This window comes from Fusarium oxysporum, chromosome VIII (genome assembly GCF_013085055.1).
Source record: "Fusarium oxysporum Fo47 chromosome VIII, complete sequence".
Classification (NCBI taxonomy): domain Eukaryota; kingdom Fungi; phylum Ascomycota; class Sordariomycetes; order Hypocreales; family Nectriaceae; genus Fusarium; species Fusarium oxysporum.
Window position 1 is genome coordinate 3,488,880 of NC_072847.1, and position 13,828 is coordinate 3,502,707.

The 13,828-nt window shown below is 47.5% G+C and overlaps 5 protein-coding genes across 5 annotated transcripts; 3 read left to right on the plus strand and 2 right to left on the minus strand.

The window, feature by feature from the left end:
* Positions 1-20: 20 nt before the first annotated feature.
* Positions 21-2,632, minus strand: FOBCDRAFT_142758 (alpha-L-fucosidase; the record flags this gene model as incomplete). Its single annotated transcript, XM_059608147.1, has 6 exons — positions 21-65; positions 150-652; positions 989-1,275; positions 1,356-1,785; positions 1,860-2,086; positions 2,151-2,632. 6 exons carry the CDS (start codon positions 2,630-2,632, stop codon positions 21-23), a joined length of 1,974 nt encoding a protein of 657 aa, XP_059465689.1.
* A 2,030-nt stretch (positions 2,633-4,662) lies between these two features.
* FOBCDRAFT_278639 (heterokaryon incompatibility protein-domain-containing protein) lies at positions 4,663-6,838 on the plus strand (the record flags this gene model as incomplete). The annotated part of the gene is made up of 2 exons (XM_031187577.2): positions 4,663-6,379; positions 6,426-6,838. The coding sequence occupies 2 exons, from the start codon at positions 4,663-4,665 to the stop codon at positions 6,836-6,838; spliced, it is 2,130 nt and encodes a 709-aa protein (XP_031034842.2).
* A 1,601-nt stretch (positions 6,839-8,439) lies between these two features.
* On the plus strand, positions 8,440-9,142 carry FOBCDRAFT_297742 (uncharacterized protein; the record flags this gene model as incomplete). The annotated part of the gene is made up of 2 exons (XM_031187576.3): positions 8,440-8,860; positions 8,911-9,142. The coding sequence occupies exons 1-2, from the start codon at positions 8,496-8,498 to the stop codon at positions 9,140-9,142; spliced, it is 597 nt and encodes a 198-aa protein (XP_031034841.2). The 5' UTR covers positions 8,440-8,495.
* Positions 9,143-10,186: 1,044 nt separating this feature from the next.
* On the plus strand, positions 10,187-10,696 carry FOBCDRAFT_278641 (uncharacterized protein; the record flags this gene model as incomplete). Its single annotated transcript, XM_031187575.2, has 1 exon — positions 10,187-10,696. The coding sequence occupies one exon, from the start codon at positions 10,187-10,189 to the stop codon at positions 10,694-10,696; it is 510 nt and encodes a 169-aa protein (XP_031034840.2).
* Positions 10,697-11,766: 1,070 nt separating this feature from the next.
* Positions 11,767-12,909, minus strand: FOBCDRAFT_188669 (uncharacterized protein; the record flags this gene model as incomplete). The annotated part of the gene is made up of 6 exons (XM_059608665.1): positions 12,870-12,909; positions 12,774-12,810; positions 12,654-12,721; positions 12,224-12,600; positions 11,872-12,163; positions 11,767-11,820 (listed from the first exon to the last, which is right to left on the minus strand). Exons 1-6 carry the CDS (start codon positions 12,888-12,890, stop codon positions 11,767-11,769), a joined length of 849 nt encoding a protein of 282 aa, XP_059465690.1. The 5' UTR covers positions 12,891-12,909.
* Between the last annotated feature and the right edge of the window lie 919 nt (positions 12,910-13,828).

A 13,828-nucleotide genomic window follows, 5' to 3' on the forward strand; every position in this document is an offset into this window, starting at 1 on the left:
ACCTTGTGTATTGCTGAAGCTTAGGCGAGAGTAATAGTATATGTTTGTCCTGACGTGGTCTCAACCTTATTCACTCCCTTTCCATCGATCTCAAAGCTTGAACCACCCGCAACCCTTACTTTCAGAGAATTGCCTAGTCTGGATTTGACTTTCGCTTCCACGAGGAGCCCATCCTGCCAAACGATGGATACTTGGAAGCCCCCACGGGCCACAAGTCCAGAAACAGAACCAGTCTTCACCTGGGAGCCCAGTGCAGGCAAGATATGCACAACGCCGGCTTGGCTTTGGACTAGAGTCTCCGCCACAGCAGCTACTAGACCATAGTTACTGTCAATCTGGAATGCCTGGCCAGGTTCGATATTGTGAAATAGGTTGGTGGCGGGATGGCGACCAAGTAGAGTCTGAATATTGCCATAAGCCTTGTCGCCGTTGAGCAATCGAGCATAAAGTGCTGCTGTCCACACGCGTGACCAGCCAGTGGACGCACCACCCGCAGCGAGCCGAAGTTCAATACTCTTCTGGGCTGCATTCGCAAGAGTCTTGTTGAGAAGAGGGGACATTGCTCTGGCAGGGAAGAGATCGATGAGGTGTGAGTAGTGGCGGTGTCCCCGTTCAGCTTCTGTATAGTCATGGCGCCACTCTTGAATCTGACCTCGAGCGCCGATTTCGGTAGGTCGTAAACCATCCCGGTAGGCCTCTACCTTTGAAAGGACCTTATCTGTGCTAAGATCAACGCCAAGGATGCCTGCAGCCTCGATGACGTTGGAGAAGAATTCGCGCAGCAGAGAGTTATCCATAGTGATGGAAATATCGAGAGACTCTTTGCTACCAGCCTTTGACCCATCCTTAGGAATAATGAAAACATTCTCGGGCGAAGTGGAAGGTCCAGAGGTCCATTTACCATTAAACTCAAAGAGATAGCAGTCAAAAAATGCCGCGATGTCTTTGAATAATGGCCAAGCCTTTTGTCTCAAAAACGTCTTGTCACCAGTGAATCTATAGTGCTCCATCATATGCTGAGAGAGCCAGAGGTTACTCGATGGCCAGATGGTATAAGCCGTACCACTGTCGTGAGGGGCCGAATCACCCCAGAGGTCAAGATTATGGTGCGACACATAGCCTGGGCAGCCATACATCTTGGCGGCAACTTCTGATCCTCTATCAAGGCTGCGATACATGAGGTCCCACAGTGGCCTGAGGGTTTCCGGGAGGTCGGTTGTCTCAGCTAGCCAGTAATTCATCTCTGTGTTGATGTTGACGGTAAATTTACTTCCCCTGTTTCATTGGTTAGCTAATACCAGATGGCTATTTCACACATCCTTGACGAAGCTGGATGCGATGTAGGAAAAGCTTACCAGGGAGGATTATACATGTCGTTCCAAATACCCTGCAAGTTTGCTGGGACTCCTAAGCCAGGACCGCCAGTGTCTCTAGAGGCAGAGACAAGCAGGTGACGGCCAAACTGGAAACTCAGCGTAACAAACTCAGGGTCATCGTTTGGGTTACTCGCGTATGCACTGACTCGTTTATCAGTTGGCTGACTCGAGGTGCTGTTGTTTGATCCGAGATCAAGGGCCACGCGTTCCATCAAGCTCTGATGGTCTGAGATGGCTTCCGCTTTGAGAGACTCGAACCCACGCTTGACTGCCTTGTCTAGCTTGTTCACAAGACCAGCCTTCCAGTCAGACTCGGAACTCCACTGGAAGCTTGTTTCTACATCCAAGAAAAGATCAACTGTGGAGGCTTTCGTGATATTCAAGGAAGATCCGTCTGCCTTTATGGTCCCTGATATGCGAATCATGGTCAGCTAATGTTTGAAGGAACGATATTCGTTATTTGACGTTTCATCAAAGTTCTACCGCACGTACCATCATTTGAAACGACACGAAGGCCTGCAGTGAAAGGAATCGCGTCCGCTCCTGAGCCTCCAATATCCATCGTGATGTTATTTGCCCCTTCAACTGCGAGGTTACTAATGACGCCTCTGTTGCGGTCAAGGCTCACGCCGATGTTGAGCGAACCATTTTTGCTTGCCGTGAAACGCGCTGCAATGACGCCAAGGGGAAAGTTGGCTACAATCTCACGACTATAATATTGTTAATCCTGATGATCTGCTCGAAAACCTGATGCTTTAGCTCGATTGAACTTACGTGTATGTGACTCCATTGACATCGTAGCTGACACCAGTGTTGCCGTTCAGAGTGTCAAGCCATCTCTCGTAGTTCGAGATTTGCTCCTCCTGATGCCCAAAATCCAACAGCAGGTTTCCTGTCACGCTGTACCACCTGTTCTGTGGGGGTTTTCCGTACATGTCACTTGCTGCGAACCCCGCAGCTCCCGTGTAGTTGTTTTCAGTCAACAATTTGCGAGCCTTGGGAAATCCTTCTAAGGAGCCGGGATTGATACGGTCTTGAAAGGGACCGCTCCATACCGAATTTTCGTTGATGATGATTTTCTCCGAGATGGAACCTTGAACCAGTGCACCCAGTCTGCCGTTGCCAATAGGTAGAGATGATCTGAAATCGCTCCCGGGGCTATTATACCAAAGGTGCCGCGAGCCTGAGTAGTTACCCTTCTGGGCCTCTACTGAGGTGGCAAGGGCAATAAAGAGATATAAAAAGAAAAAGTACATTGCAGATTGTTAGTTATAGTTGTCTGGTTATGTCTGACTTGGCATTGAGGAGAAAAGAGGCAGTTAAATAAGAATCAGTGATACCCTTGCCCCCAAACAAATTGGGGGCAAACGTCAACCTTCATTGCAAGACGTATTCATATGCAGTAATCTGGTTCAATTTGAGACTCTAGAGGATATGATCTCCAACAATCCTTGTTCTAAGTCGCCTAATAGTTTTACTTCGCACCGCCAATGCAGCTGGAATACGACAAAACTCGAAATTAGCCGGCGGCATTTTTGGATCGGAAATAAAGCATATTCGGTCAATTTATCCGTGCCGTTGCTTGCCTGCGTGCATGATGAGTGAGTTTGGATGTGATCTACAATAATCCTTGTTGTATCTTGCCCGATAGTTGTATTTTGCGCTACCATCTCTTCATGAAATACGAGAAAATAGCCGTCGGAATTATTGAATGGGTTCATTTCTCCGAGAACGCACCCCAGTAAATTTTCGAAGATGCCTGCCTGTTCCAGGGAAATCCCCAGATAAAACACGCAGCTGTCCAATATGATTGACCAACTCACTTGCCATAAACGAGCTTGCTTTATGTGTTTTTAAAACCCTGTTGAGATAAAAATTGACTTGAATACTAATAAGCAACAGAATTACGTGCTGCCCCGGTAAACGTAAGGACTTGTAGTATCCTGTGGCAATGACTTGCTTTAATACGGGATCAGGTTCGGAAAGACCTTAGAGCGACGTCGTAAACTCAGCCTAGCCCCGACTTTGCGCACAATTGCACCTCCTTATGATACAGGAAATATTCCTCGCCATAACCCACGAGTGAAAGAATATCTTAGGGATTGGTTTGCAGTTAGCATATAGATACAGCATTTACTAGGTAATACTTTAGGGAACATGAGTCCAAAAGCCCGAGGCTCAAGCCCCACCTTATCTCTAAACAGTTCACCTTTTCTGGCATCTGGCTCAAATCATAGGATTTCTAACATCCCTGACTAATAAATATTCAACTGCAGAGGCAAAGATATGACACCTAGATGTATGGTTTCAGATGTGGTTTTGGAGAGCTGATTCGCAATCTCGGCGCTAAGGTCTATGGTAGGGGAGTAACGGGTGACTGATAGAATGCTGTCTTTAATCATGGACTCGTTGTCTACTATGGCAATATAGACACCGCTTTCTAGAGATCCCAAAAGTCAACAGCTTAAACCAAAACTTAGCCAGTTAATAAGTTCAACTTATAGATTTCGTATATGCTCATACTGCAGCAGTTCGGATGTTGGAAGATGTGAAAGGTTTAACCCTGCTGCGTAAGCTATTTTAATTACATCGAGGCTAGCTACTACTGATAATTCCTCGCAACCTTCTTTTAGGCTTTACCCTCGCACAGCCCTTTTTAATCCATACTGCGGTTTCTTGTACAAGAATTAGCTATAAGCAAAGATTGATCGATACCGGGAATTCTGTATCTGCCTCTTCAGCAAGGCCTTCGTCACCCTGATGATGCCAAGCCACATGTAATGAAATTTGGGACTGATGCAAGCATTCAGATAATCTTGACACAGCCCATATACACTTAGAGCGCCTTGAAAGTAGCTTGGCATAATTTAAAGTAGCCTTTAAAGCGTCCAGGAGTTGCCGGGACACGTCATCTTGCATTTTGTGATAACCTATCAGGCTGTCTCACATCATGGTCTCAGTTTGGCCAGTAATAATAACCCACGAGACCAACATAAATCAGCCTGGATTACATTTCTACGCGCCACAGTCGTCACTCGACGCCCGACTACAGAGCACAAATTAAGAACAAGAAGCTTAGTTACCCTCCCTTATAGGATAGCTCAAATTCCAGGATTATCAGTATTATTCTACTACTACTCCCTGAAAGTCTACATCTGAAATCAGTTCAGTTCAGCTTTAATCGACACTTTAGCATCGACAAAGCTCACTATATATAAGTGCTTTCGGGGAACGAAGTAAGCTTGCTTTGCCCCCACCTTAACCATACACCTCGGCATCTTTTATTATGGCTAGATACCAATACAGCAGCCTTGACACGAAAGTAGATGAGATTCGACTCATTAAGCTAATGCCTGGCCTACCAGGCCAAAAAATAACATTCAAGATTTTCCATACCTCAGTTATTCATGGACCCATTGCGAAGCCCAAAACAGATCCTCGCATGGAAGTGGAGGAATTGGAGAAGACAGTTACGAAAGAATGGATAGTCAAAGAAACATTGGAGGGCCGCTACCTATTCCTACACCTCAAAGAACCAAAGAACTCTTGGGATCATCCCGACCCCGGAGTAGACCCTTCGCTTTACTGTCAACCTAAGAATGAGGAGGTCGTAAGCACTCAGCAAGAGTATGATGCATTATCATACGTGTGGGGTTCGACGAATGAAAAGATCGAGGTCCAGATACAGACAGAGTCTGACAGATCATGTACGTTGATGATTGGGGCTAACCTGGCAGACGCGTTGGAGCACCTCCGCTACCCCGATAAAGCCCGAATTCTATGGATAGATGCAATCTGCATCAATCAAGACGACATAAAGGAGCGAAATTCTCAGGTACCCCAGATGAGAAGCATATACTCACTCGCCAAAAGCGTAATTGTATGGCTCGGCCCAGATGCAGACGGAAGCGGCCATGCTTTGCATACCCTGGTCTACTTTGCCGCTCAAGTTGAATTTTCCATCGATGAGACGTACGGAGACGCCCCCGGAGCTCAAGAGAAGACATGGTGGGATCCGAGGGTGCCGTTGCCTTGGAATAAAGAGACCTGGGCATCGATAACTGCCCTATTCCAACGTCCATATTTCCGCCGAGTGTGGGTCTTACAGGAAGTTATGCTTGCGTCAAATGCCATTGTTCAGTGCGGCTATGATACGGCTCCATGGACGAGTGTCCGGAAGGCCATGCTAGTCTTGGTGGAGAAACCCGCCCTTGAACCCGAGCTTTTCGAGTTTCTCAATAGGTACCGAAGTGGCATTCTTGCGGAAGTGGCGCGAAACGTCCCACGAATCCTACTATGGGCGAGATCACGACAGTGTACAGACCCAAGAGATAGGGTCTACGGTTTATTGGGCCTCATGTGTCCCTCGATTCCCAAGCTCATAGGCCCAAACTATGATGAGCCTTTGTGCCATACATATCGGAAGATGGCCCTCGCTCACATCCAAATAACTCAGCGTCTATCTATCCTCCGATGCTGTGAGCTAGACAACAACGCCAACAGGAATTGGCCTTCATGGGTTCCCGACTGGACCGTCGCCCAGAATAGTCTGTTCGGCTTCCGTAAGGGTCACTCAAGACAGCCTTCTGGTCATACTGCTTCACAGGCGCGATATATCGATGCGAACATCCTCGAGGTGGTTGGAATCGAGTGTGCAAGCCTGAGCGCTGTGAGATACGTCTCCTCCGCAACCGAGATGTTTGGGGCGCTGTCGAGTTGGACGCCCGGGGACTTAAGTATAAAGTCCTATCCTGGTGGAGGCTCCTTGTTCGATGCTTTCTGGGAAGCCGTTACCAAGGGGCGAGTGCACGATCGCTATGTGCGCAATACCTACTATCCCACTGTGGCGGATCTGCGAATTCGCTGTCAAGCGGCTGTGGCTGGAGAGGATTCCTTTGACAGGATCTTCCATCTATTCAAGGAAGAACTTGATACCGAAAAAACATGGCTCACTTTGACATATGAAGGATATCTTGGTGTCGTGATGTCAGAGCCACAGCAGGGTTAGTGGCCAAATATAAGCGTCCTATCTAGCTAACTTTAGACCAGATGATCGCGTGTTCATCTTACTCGGAAGTGATGTTCCACTTCTACTCAGACCTACCGGAGAGGGAACATTTCTCGTAGTTGGCCAGTGTTTTGTGCCAGGGCTGATGGATGCGGAAGCAATCTTAGGGCCACTCCCGCAGGGATGGACGATACAGATGCGTCACAGCTACAATGGTAGAGAGGCAACTTGGTTTATTAACACATTGTCAGGTTTGGAAACGATTGAGGACCCACGTCTTCCTATATTGCCTCCTGACTGGGAGGTTATCCATCGAAGGAGTGGCCCAGATGATCCGGACTTCTTGAGAAACTTTCGAAATAACATAACAGGAGAGGTTATTAATCATGACCCTAGAGTACTTCCTATGCTCAAGAGTCGTGATATACCGTTAAGAAAGATTCAGTTGATATAAGTAGATTGAGATTTATTATTTATCCGCATGATCCTCATCATTGAGATTACCGATCTACGTGTAATGCCTGATGCGGACACAAAGGTGGACCGCTTCAGAGGCAATCCCTGGTGCCGTTAAGAAATGGATTGACCAAGCCTTATTGCACTACAGCGTATAGACGAAGAAGTAGACTGTGCCAGTGGTGACCTTTTTCGCAACAATGTCAACTCTGCTTCAATCGCCCTCGAGAGATAACCAAGATCCCCAGGAAATAGCGGTCCCAACGAGGGGTAGTTTCGCACTCTTTGGGGATAGCCTCTTTCATCTTGAGAGCCCAAGTCATGCAGCTTTTTGGTGCAGTCAGAAGCAGAGCCATCGCGGTTTGAGTCGAGAAAGCTCTAGAGCTTGACGCTGTTAGTCTATGTAGCGGTGTTTGAAATGAAATGCGTGCTGAAGGTATAACCATATCCTGATCAGTACTAGTGCGTCCTAATTGTTTCCGTGCTTGGTGATGCCGGAGTATTTCTTCCTAGGGCCTGTTTATGATGAACTAAGTGTTGTTCTTCTTGAGAGAGACGGTCAGATCGTGTCACGCATTTAATGCTGACTTGGCGTATCGGACTCCGAAGCACCAATATTTTGCACATGCAGTTAAAGAAACATGACGCAAATGAGGCGACGATTCGTGTTCAATTCAAGACGTATATTGCGAGGATTACCCTAGTGTCTTCCATATGATAACTCGTTGATACGTAATGGCTTATGATGCATGCTCCGAAGCTTGTAATTAGATCTCGTAGATTTTATCAAGGTTAGGTCCAGAGCTAATGCAAGCTTTACTCCATTCCCGCGATAACCACTTCTTCAGGAAGCTAAAATTTGCTGAGAGGCGTTGAGAGGCGTCGAGCGGCGCTGAATCACAAAGTCTCCTGGTGCATTGCTAGCAGCGGGAGCTCCCGTAACCAGTACTACGCTATATAGTTAAAAGTGTTTCAAAAAGATTCGAGGCAGACCTGTATACCTTATGTATGGCACAAAGGAGCAATAAGGGGCCATAATCTCTTGGTCGTGCTGGACTACACGAGATTCTCCGATATACGCAGATTGGTCGGTCAACAATTGTGTTGGTGAATTTCCAAACCAACAACATTCCACTTTTTAAATGCGTTGGTTGCTGTCCGTACTGTCCCTGGACTAAGGAGCACGTTGGCAAAAGAGAAATGTGGGCATTTGCTGAGTACATGGCGCTTATCTTGATCAATCCACATGTGGGCTCCCGATTGTTAGCAGCCGGGTACCTCATGTTTCCCGTATCCAGCTCCTTGTCGAGAAAAATACAGGGGTTAGCTTTTTCGTTGGCTCTAATCTGGTAGCGTTTCGATAGCGTCCAACTAGTTTGAGTACAAAACACCAAGTCAAGTCTAGCCATTTCAATAGTCTTTCAGGTGCCCCTGACTAGAGGTTTCCATTGCAGCCGAGGACATCCAAAAAAGTAAAGCTCGGCTACAATATGCGTGATAAAGCCGCTGAGTAGTGCGGCCTGCTTTCATGTATTTATCTCTTCGTTCTCCTCGATTGTAAACTCTAGACTTTTGACATTATTTTCTCTTGCTTTGAACCTGGGACACATACACTCTTTTGATCTCAATTATCAACACCGGTCGTTACACTCGAAATGATCCGCAACACTCTCGTTCTTGCTGCACTAGCAGCCACTGCCGTTGCCGGACCTTGCAAACCCGGCAGTTCTTCCACCAAGCTTCTGTCGACCACGATCGGGTCGACCGAGACGTCCTATTTTGAGACTTCCATCACCGAAGCAACATCCTCTGCAGCCGTCACTGAGACCGTCCCTTCCATCGCCAGCTCGGATGCGACCACCACAGCCGAAGTCACCACTACCTCAGGCTCTGAGTCAACAACAACTCCAGCAGATGTCTGTGTGCAAAGCCTTGCCGCACCGAATGGCGAGCCTCGGTTTACAGATCGGTTGGCTGACTGCCAGGAATTCAACATAGTCACAGTCAGCTCGTACGAAGTGTAGGTAGTATCCATATCAATTAGTAGAAAACCAGCTGACAATCCTCCAGGACTCTGACAGCGTATAAGCGTGGGAATGTTATAACCATCCCTACAAATGCGATTGTCCGTCGTGCCGAGGGCGAAGCGGCAACGACTATCCTGCCGACTGGTACCCCAGCTTATGCTACGTACTGCGATAGTCCAGCAGCATACTATGAGGCTTGCTCTGAGCTTGGCGTCACTGCGTTCACAACTACAATTCCAGAGCCCACGACTACTGAAGTTATTATTACTAATTAGATGCCTGTGGCCTTGAGTAAGGCTTAATGGCTTAGCTTTACGTTATATAATAATTACCTTTATTTCACATAATAATCTTTTATATATATATTTATCGCCCCTGCAAAGCGGTAGGGAGGTTACTATAACCTGGATTATACTTTTACTAGACTGTGCTCCTTTCTTTAACTCTTATTTCGCTCCTAGCAGGAGGGCGACGAGGAGGCAGTGTAATTTAGACTTCGAGAAGGATCTGTCCAAGACGAGGAACTCGAGTCCAAACTTGTTTATTTGGTAGATTGGTAATAGGGTATAATGCTTGCTAAGCATGTCACCGCAATCTGGAGACTAAATATATAGTCTGGGTCGTGCTATTCAAGATGCGAGTACCACTTCCTGGGCGCACTGTTTCCCTGTCCCATCTGCAATGCTGTATACAAGTTATATCTCGGCGTTGGCAGCCGTGCAAAGCCAATCCCAGCGGAATAGCCTGCCGTCAGTTGGCAGAGAAAACACTATGCCCACAATACCCCTCACGCCAAGCCAGCTTCTCTTAACCAACATTCTTTCTTTTCTCACCGTCACTTGCCCTCATTCCAAGTTTAGCCTATATCGATGCTTCGGGTCGCCCGCCTGCTAACTTTATTCTGACGACAGTATGCCAGCCATTTGTATACCGGGATTCAACCCGCCCGACTAACGTGACATCCGACGCGTTCTCGACTCTATGCCAAGCGTGTCTTCTGCATCACCCCATACAGCAAGGGGTATGGCTTGAATTGGCACTTTTAGCGATCAACGGCCTACCAACAACACAAACTCTCTACCTGCCAGTTACGGGAGCATATACCTGCAAGGTTTTCATCTTTTGGATAAATGCTTGGTCATAAGATGCACCTTTTCCTACCCTCATTGCCCTCCACTTTTTGATATCCTACCTGATTTCTCTTAAAGCGTTGACTGCAGCTAGACTTGACCAGTTCTACACTAAGTTTATTACGGCCTATCCTGTTCTCGTTATCTCTACTACCTAGGTCCTCGTCGGTGCCCATCTTGTAGTACACAATGCGTTCAGCTCTCCTACTCTCTCCTCTCAGCTGCGCCTTCTTCCACGCCATTCATGCATTCGAGTTTACTGGCCCTGACTCGGCTCAGAAACTTGATGTCACTCAACCTATTACAATCGAATGGGATGCCAACAATGGACCATTGAGCGAACGTAAGGCCCGCGCACTCGATCTCTGGTTCTATGCCCTTACCAGCGATGATAGCAGCCGGCTTGGCTGGGAACTTGACACCGATCTCCCGCTCTCGGCGGGCTTGTACAAGTGGAACCCTGACACAGTCGTCAAAAGTCTCAAGGACAAGGACGTCTCGATCTCACCAGACGCGGTGCACGCCTTTGAGGCCAGGCTGCTCGACAATTCTGGGAGTAAACTATCAACAGTCGAGAGCGACAAGTACGCCGCTGAAGGCTTTGATTTCATCCGAAATAGTGCTGGAAAGGGGGCGCAAGCCGGGTTTTATACAGCTGCTGTAGCTCTTAGTATTGCCGGGCTGGTACTTCTCCGATAGAAGCTTGCTGGAGTGGGGAAGTAGTCGCGGGGCTTGGTTTAGGATGTAACAGTATAGACCAGAGAACTGTCATAAGTTGGGTTCAGACACGAGAAATAGCACAGGCTTGATGTCTATTGTGACAGGTAGTCACATCCCATGGGGATATAATAAGGTCAAATTATTAATCAAGAGTTGCCAGTAATGACAACTCCAACCCCGTCTCAATCAATCCTACTCCAGCTAGAACTAGAAGTGGAACCTCTCTCGTAGTTCGATCCGGATCATTGACAGCTTCGCAATATGCAACACCACTTACTTCACCTAGTACACTACCAACCTCCATCAAAATAGCTACTGTCCGGTTGGAACTAGCAGAACCATGACTCAGCTCATAGAGGTGACCCGCAGTGACGAACAACCCCCAGTACCCAACAACAACATTAACCAAGGCCCCCATGCCGCGTTTATCGAGAGCAGGAAAGCCTCTGTTGGTGCCATCAGCTTTCATGTACTTCTTGAGAATACGACCGGCTACAACCTTCACAGCAATGTTCCTATAATGCATAGCCTTGAGAACCTCGTTTGATATGGGATCTTGGGGTACAGCGAATCCAGCAATAATGTGACAAGCGATATGCAAAGAATTTAAAATTGACATGGGCCCACTGAATGAGTTCTGCTTGCTCTCTGAAGAACCATCAGCCTCAAGAGGGATGACAAATACATTCAGGAGATCAACGGTACCTCTGATGCTGTGCAAGCAGAGGTAAATACTCTTCTTGGTTGAAACACTCATTTCTTTAGGCGCTGACCAGAGGTATGAAGCGGCGCGTGAGTAATAGGAAAGCTCTTCTTGGGGAGGCGGCTGGTCCAGAATGGTTTGGAGTGTATGCCAGTTATCGGCATTGATGAGGGCATTCACATCGTCGTTGTCGGGGAATGTGGCGCTGTCACGGGCGATCTTGTACACGACTTTATAAGCAACAGCGGCTATCCAGCAGAAGAGATCTAACAGAGAAGGCTCGCCTATACCGAGACCACTGAGTATATCGGAAATGATAGGAATGTGAAACTTTTTGTCGAGAAGGTTAGAGACCATATGTATTATGCAAGTGGAAAGACAAAGTAAAAAGAACCGTTTGCTATTTCGATACTGGTTCAACCAGTTCATTCTGGCTCCCATCCAGACTAACCATCAGGTTGCTATTTTGGATAAACTCCTTTTGCCCAGCACCGACACTCGAATGAGCATTAGCCTCCTTGTCTCCTTCGCCGCCAGTCATTTGTGGGTAAGTACCGCCTACAGTGGCACGACTCATGAAGGATTTGACACGGAGAGCTAAGGGCTTGAAGAATGGCAGGCAGGAGCAAGAAATTGCAGACGTCAACTCGCCGAGAGACCAGAGCGCAGGGGTGACGTTCCACCAGGTCATGTCGGCGTCCATCTTGAGCCATCGCATCCGCGCGATGGAAATGCCCACAGTCCTATGTGCTTTCTGTTAGTGACTTCCGCTGATGGGTTTTGTTTCATATTGCTTAACTCACAGGAATCCGAGACTGAAAACGAATAACAAGTAGGCTTTCTGTCGACGTGGCAACTGGAGTCGCCACAGAGCTGGAATTGGCAGCGTGAGGATGAACAGGTCGCCGATCGAGTTGAAAACGCCATTGAACCACCACATTATGGTTATGTGTGGGACGCACTGCGCGTCAACGTTTGGGTCCCAGACGCCTGCAAGAGGAATGCACATAACAAAGACAAGGATGCAAACGCCGCTGCCCCAGAGTACAATCAGTACCATTGCTCCAACGCAGTAAGGCCGTAGTTTGGAGGCGGAGAGGAGCCGGTAGTAGTTGATTAGAAATGACATTTTGATAAAGAATAGGGATAGCATGTAGAAGAATACGGACACCCAAAAACACTGGGTTCGAGGTTAGATGTGACTTTGCTTGGAGGAATACGGCCTGCGCTTACCCTTAGGTAGAGAATCTGATTTTTACTAGAAACTGTGGAAATATGCCTCCCAAGACCAAATCGAGTCACTGATGCTGGTTAATTGTTGTTTTCTGATGATAGGGTTGTAGTGGGACAAACTTGATGTTATTGCAGTACCACAAGCTATCATGGTCAACTTGCGAAAATTGTTAGTACTGGCACTTTTATTTCCTTCGGCGAATTCCGTCAGCCTACCAAAGACGCGATAGCGGCCATGTCGTCCAGTCTAAACTGCTTCACCATGGCTCGGCTTACGACGCGCAACACGACCATAAGCGTGGATGTGGCCAAGAGGAAGGTGGCGACGCCAATAACCATGGACACTTTGCTATCATCAGAATCCCGAAGGACCGACTCGTTGCCGGTCATGAGGTTTCAATCACGTAACGTAAACGCGGCGGATCGCCAAAAGATGCGTGCTGATGCGGGAGGACGATCCGGCCAAAACGGACAGGGAGCTTGGAAATAAAGAACGGGGCCAAGTGGGATTATGGGGAAGTCGGGGGATTTACCTGAGCTGTCGGGGCCTCGACTGGGACAGCCCCCTATGAGAACTCAAATTAGGGCTGACGAATTCGTCATGGGCTGATTGGAATGCTGAGGCGTGGCTACTGGTCTAGTCATTGGCTTGGAAACGCCACATTTTTCCCCAATGGTTGAGTAGGACGCTGCGGGCAATAATCAAATCTCCTGGTAGAAAAGGAAGACCATGCCCATGGGAGAAGATTAGAGCATATTAACAGCCAAAACTAGAAATAATAGCACGAAACCCTTTGATTTGACAGACAACAATTCAGCTGGTGAGTGTAAGGTGCTGAACACTTGGGGAGGTTGGCCATTTAACACGTCCGCCAGACAACAACAAAAGCAAAAACACAGTAATCTAGGGGAAGCAAGACAGCAAACTCGTGTATTATCACAGCGGGTCCATTAAAGGCAGTATTAAAGAAATATCATATCCAAGACTTATGCAACGTGACCGTTTCCTATCTGCGCAGCTATAGGCCATTTATTGCATCTCATTATAAGCATTGCTTTAGTATCGGGTAGGCAGTGATGGAAGTTCTATAATTCGCCCCACTATTGAGCCATCACGATTTGACTACGGAGTACCAAAGTCCAGACGGCGTTCACACGGAAAGTCTGGGAACTAA